This window comes from Solea solea, chromosome 14 (assembly GCF_958295425.1).
Source record: "Solea solea chromosome 14, fSolSol10.1, whole genome shotgun sequence".
In the NCBI taxonomy this organism is placed as follows: domain Eukaryota; kingdom Metazoa; phylum Chordata; class Actinopteri; order Pleuronectiformes; family Soleidae; genus Solea; species Solea solea.
Window position 1 is genome coordinate 24,199,640 of NC_081147.1, and position 6,221 is coordinate 24,205,860.

Genomic DNA, 6,221 nt, shown 5'->3' on the forward strand with positions numbered 1-6,221 from the left:
CGCTTTTGATTTGCCGTCTCGACGTGTGCAGGGAGTTACGATGGAGCACATGTTTTACAAAGGATAAGAGAAAAATAATTTACTGTAATTTATAAGTACTTTTTTTGTTGGAATGGATTTAAAAAAAATTGTATCTAAAAAGTCTCAATGCCCAGCTCTATTCATGGCAGACCTTTTGACTTGAAGCGCCAAACTTACAGATAACATGGCACAATGACATGACCCTAAACATAATCCAACAAATTTTTTGTAGTTTATTATTAAAAAAAAACATACAAGTCAATTTATTGACAAATGTATACATAAATTCATAGAAACTGTCAAATCTTATGTCAAATGCGTTGACACTGCTTTTCTTTCTCCAGTAAGGCAACAATCAGCAGAATTCTGAGACGCAACATTGATGTTGTAATGTCGTGATGGGGGAAGTGGTGAATCGTTTTTTTTCTTTGACACATCACATGACACTTTGCATTTTGGCATTTAAATAACATTAACATCACCGCACACAGACTCTTTGTATAGTACAAGATATATAGTAGTTCAACGCAGGTGCTGTGCTGCAGTGACAACTATGAAAAGGAAGTTTTTATACGAAATATAAGGCTCCACAACATATATAAGGACATGAATGAATGAATGAATAAATAAATGGCAGTCATTGACTGATCTCACTGGGGTTTTACAAACAGCATCCAGGAAATGTTTCCATGTTACCTAAGCTTTCAATATCCTGATTGAAAATGAACGTGTTAAGCCGTTAAATTTACAGCAAACCAGTGCTGTATAAGCCCACAGATGTGAAATTTACAAACCATTTATAAAGATTTACCTTTTGTTTTTACAGGTAATATCAGTGTCATAAAAGGCATAGAGAGTATTTCATATCTAATGTGGCATTTTGGGAACTGGCCTGATGTCAACAGAGATACTCAGAGCGGGAGCAGTCGCTCTTATACGTCATCTGAGAGTCGATGCTTGACCTGGAGCACAGCAACATTCGCTCCGATTCATTGGTCGGCCGCCTTGACCAGAGCTCGGTCGGATGAGAGTTCAGAGCTCTCTGTTTCATGGAGATTGTCTCGAACTTGACGTAGCTCTCTTTTCCGAGCTCCTCCTCGTCCGTCCCCGCGTTGCGCCCCTTGCAGTACAGCGCAAGGATCTTGTAGATCAACAGAGCAATGAGCGGCAAGATCAGAGCACAGGCGATGCCACTTATGACCATAAAGAGCTGGTTTTGTCCAACGTCGTCCACATTGTCCAGTGTGTAGAAATCCGTGCAGGGATCTTTCCCAGCGTCGCTGCCTTTGGCTATGAGACAAACCGAGTACCTCATCCCAGATGACAGTCCCTCTAAAAGAAGTTTTCCGATGCCAGCATTTGTCTCCTCTGTCCTTTTGGTTTCGTCCTCACCGTAGGGTGAATACACAACTGTGAGTGGGGCATCGTTTGATAGCCCATCTGCTGTCCACAGCAACACTGCACTATCAGATGTCTCCTCCACAATCTTAAGGTCTTTGACAGACTTTAATGTATCACTCTTTTTGCTTTTTTCATCCGCTGCAAGCTTTCTCCCATTTCCTCCTTCTTGGATCTTGGTTTGTTTGAAGGAGCCTTTCTGTGAAATGTTGCTCGGGGTAGTTTTCGGCTTCTTGGGGACGGCAGGTTGTGGCGTTGAAGTCTTTGGGGGAGCTGTGGATGCTACAGTGGGAGGGCCAGGAGTGTCTGTGGGAATCATTGCTGTGCTCGGGCTGGTCAGTCCAGTGTTGGGGCCTGGTTCCACCGGTGGGACTGTGGTACTCATGGTGGTGGTACCAGCCACTGAGATCGAAATGGTGGCTTCTGCGTTGCCGGCTACATTCTTAGCTTTGCAGCTGTAGTTCCCAGCGTCCTTGAACAGTATTCCATGCAAGCTCATAATAGACCATCTGATGCCCTCCCCAGGTGACTCCTGAACTGTGGGGTAAAACAAGAACACAAAAGTCAGTACGGATCAAGTCTTAACACGTCGTGACCCACTTTGCTTCTTTTAAACAAAGATTATGAGCCTTTGGCACCATCTCTGCACGGCTTAACATTTCCTGCTCATCCTGCAGTAGACGTACATGCAACAGGTTACTAAAGATTGGGTAGAATAGATTTGAGAAACTCTAGAGATTTAATATCATACCTGTGTTGTTGACGAGTGAGCCGTCTGACTTAGCCCAGTAGAGAGCTGGCGTCGGCGTCCCTGTGGTGTCACATCGTAGGAGAACGTTACTGCCCAAAGGAGACGTGATCTTAGTCGCAGAGGTCATGACCGACGGTTTTACGCAGTTGTCGAGTTCAGCGCGTTGGAAAAGCACGCCGGCTAGATTCTCCGGTCCGCCACAGGTCAGGAAGAGGTCCATGAAAACCACCGGTGTGTCTGCCATCTTGGAAATCTCTATCAGCTTAGATATTTTACAGTCACAGAACCAGGGGTTGTCTTGAAGGCCTGCAGGTACAGAGATGAGTTGTGAATGTGCAACACCGTAAACTGTTAAATGCTATATTACATTGTTTGACATGCTGCCATGTAAGCACACTCGAATCTCTCCATTATATGAGTATAGGGGGAATTAGGGCTGAAACTATGATTAATCCATTACTAAATTAATTGTCAGCTATTTTGATGGTCGTGTATTCGGTTTGTGTGTTTTCCAAAGAATTAAAAGCAATTTCTGTGATTTTTCAGCTTCTTTTAATGTGAATATTTTCTGGTTTATTTGCTCCATATAACTAAGAAATCATTAAAACTGAATCATTTTGCTTTGTCGACCAAAACTAGAGGTTTGAGAACACTGTCATTTCCAGGTTTGACAAACACCAATCAATATTTTGTGACATTTTGTGACATTTTATGGACCACACGATTAACTGATTATGAAAATAATTGTTAATTGCAGCCCTAGGGGGATCTAAACTTAAAAAGGTGTTGTGGGAGACAATTTCTTTTTTTAAATGGCTGTGATAAGGACTAAAACTGTTGCTTCTTTTCCAGTAAATGTACATTTTATGTGTTTGTTAAATAGAAAAACTGTAATGCCTAATGATATATGGTCTGAGGTGAGTTGATCGCCACTTTTAACAATTGTCAATTTTAAGTTAACTAGTGAAAATTCACATGATTTCAGTCCGTGTTTACAACTTCCTGCTTCCTGTAAATACCCTGCTGCACAGGTGCGACATGTTAGCGCATGTGCCAGTGTATATGAAAGCCCTTTAACCAGATTAGTTTGTCTTAACAGTGGAAAAGCACCTAAGCTGCCTCTGGCCCTCCTCCAGTTTGTGGCACAACACTCTTTCCATTAGCCTTCCTGTTAGCATGGACATTAACGGGTGGCAAACAGCGTTAAAACACATTATAATCATGTCCTTATTTTGAGCTAAAATGAACATATCAGTAATATTAGGGTATTATTGTTGAAAAACCATTAAAAAAAAAAAAAATAATAATTAAAATGCAATTTTTGAATAAATGTATTTGTAAAGTAGTACAAAGCAGTAAAGCAGTATACCCGGGGAATGTTTTGAAGGCGTGCAAAATAAGCTGTGTGTGCACAGTCCCATATTTATTTTTTTCCCCCCTCCTGCTTAATCCCGTCTCTCCTTCAACTACACCAGCGCACACAGCCAGCAAGGATTAGCTTGCTTGCCCTTACACAGCGTATTAACAATATCCCTGTCACTGTCTGTGCTACACTGTACACTGAACACACACACAAAAAAGATTATTAAACGCCACAATAACGTTATACTGTTTCCACTAGACGAGAAGACAACGAAACCATCCTCTCTTGTTTTGAAATAGTAGCCTTAATGTCAAAAAAGTTGTTCCAGTCACTGTTAATCAATGCCAGCAATTATTCCATTGAGTTTTAAGTTGAAAGAATTAGGTGATTGTGCTCTGTTAATTAAACGTTGTTTCTTTGTGATTTAAAACCACCCGTTAATATAAAAAAATAACCTAAAATGTAAGTGAAAATAAGTTTTAGAAAGATCTGCTTCAGAAAACTACTCTTTTTAGAGATTATATTACCTCAAAATTGGAAAATAATCATCATAACTAGAGCAGTTGCATGCAAAATCCTTTTTTTCTGACTAAAAGTTGCTTTCAAATATCAAACGCTGAATGTGAGTTTGCCTTGAGAAGCCTTTTTGTACTCTTACTACTATTTGTTTGTTTATATAAATGTTAGCTTCATGTTAGGTTCAAATGGAGCTTTGTAGGTTAACATTAATTAGGACGGTACATTAGAAATCAAGTCACTGGTCAGAATAAGGTGATTAATCTGTTTGACTAAATCTGCCTAGATTAGCAGGTGATGGACTGAACTTCCTGAAGTAATTACAAATGAACCCAAAAGTGTCCTGCCCTTTATATCCTGTAAAACCACGTTGGAGATGACCTTTTCCCTTCTTACCTAACACAATTTTCTGGGAGGAATTAGTAGAGGTCGGTGCTCCATTAAAGGGAGGCCAGATATCCATAAGATCAGAGGGCAGTGTTGATAATTTGTTGCTGGATAGATCCAAGTAGGAAATGTTGAGGAGGTAAGGGATGGCCTCGGTGGGGACATTGGTAAGCCTGTTGTTGTGCAGGTCCAGTGTCCTCAGCAGGGGCATCTCTTTCAGAGATTCCCATGGGAACATGGAGATCATATTTCCGTCCATCCTGAGCTCGTGGAGCACTTTCAGGTTGTAGAAACTCCCGGTGTCCACCGAGGTTATGGAGTTGTAAGTTATCCACAGGTACCGCAGCTCCACCAGGTAGTAGAACGCTTCTGTCGGGATTCTGCGAATACCCGTTTTCTCCACGCGGAGTTTAACTGTGTCCACTGGGACGTTGACGGGAATGTCGGACATGTCTGGGTCATTGCAGAGCACAGATCTGTGAATGAAAGACAAATTAAAATGTGTGTTTTAAAGCATTAATCATCAATCTACAGAGTTATAATTACCTATGTCACAGCATCCGCAGTATGTACCCTACATTTATTCATTTCCTCACCCATCAACTCTCTATCATGATGTGATAGACTGTGGGCCACTCCCCAGATTGCAAGGTCAAAGGTTATGTGGATTGACTTCCTCTAGATGAGGGTGGAATACCTGATATTACCTTTTAATTATGGTAAAAGCCATTCAATAAGATATCAGTCAGCATTTCACGATTTTCAACATTTAGCTTCGACTGTTTTGATAAATGGAGCCTTGATTGTGACACTATTTAAACACAAATCAAATTCACACATCTGTTGTTTTGTAATCTTTTTCCTCATGAAAATAATACTACAGATAGAGAGAGAAGTGTAATGGATTAGTACTAATAGGACTCACTACGACCAGGACTAAGTATAGTGGTGTCAATTAGGTCTTAAAGGGATTGAAACATGCCAGGAAATGTATATTATGTCAACACAGTTCCAGTGTAATCTCTGCAGTTTACACTGTGGTGAATTTTTAGATAGACTTGCCTTTGTTATTTATGTTTAAAGCTCTGTGCTAAACATAATAACTTGTTATTCCTTTCCATTCCATTCCATTTACTGTTAACTCTTTCAAACGGGTCAACGTAACAAACCTGATTCACAATCTCAGTTCAGGATTACACTCGGGTGAAAATATCGTAGCAAGGACACTAAGTGAATGTGCCATTGTTTAGTTTTTACCTGGTTCCTGCTCCGTCAGCGCGTCCATGGAAGACGCATGTGCACTGCGATGGACAGAACGGGCGAGCCATACTGAGGCAGCATAGGAATACATGCACGTAGAGAAGTCGACGCATGGCTTCACCGAATGCACCCACACTTCTCACACGGAGGAGAGATCAGGTAGAAAGACATCCGGATTCATTGAGAGCTCAAAAAAACAAAACCCACATCCTTTCCCCCCTTTAATCCAAATGTAAAATAAAGAATAGAACCCTCAACGTCCATAAGACGCAACTGTACACAGGCTGCAGATCTAATTACAGTACAGGTGAACTGTCAGATTGACGGTCTCTGTGAGGGCGGGGGGAGGAGCGGGGGATTAGTGGAGGATTTCTTGGGTTTGACAGGGTCACGCAGCAGAGCAGGACTGGTTGCTCGGACATGGAGCTAATCGGCTAATTCTGGAGGTTCCCCCTCACGGGATTTAGCCTTGCCTTGTTAAGCCATTCACTTAGCAATCACAACATTGTGTTTTCTAGGTGTTAG

General features: G+C 41.3%; 1 protein-coding gene across 1 annotated transcript; it reads right to left on the bottom strand.

Annotated features, from left to right (window-relative positions):
* Nucleotides 1–799: 799 nt before the first annotated feature.
* lrit3a (info leucine-rich repeat, immunoglobulin-like and transmembrane domains 3a) lies at nucleotides 800–5,954 on the bottom strand. The gene is made up of 4 exons (XM_058648907.1): nucleotides 5,694–5,954; nucleotides 4,446–4,912; nucleotides 2,171–2,476; nucleotides 800–1,956 (listed from the first exon to the last, which is right to left on the bottom strand). Exons 1-4 carry the CDS (start codon nucleotides 5,807–5,809, stop codon nucleotides 920–922), a joined length of 1,926 nt encoding a protein of 641 aa, XP_058504890.1. The 5' UTR covers nucleotides 5,810–5,954; the 3' UTR covers nucleotides 800–919.
* Nucleotides 5,955–6,221: the final 267 nt, after the last annotated feature.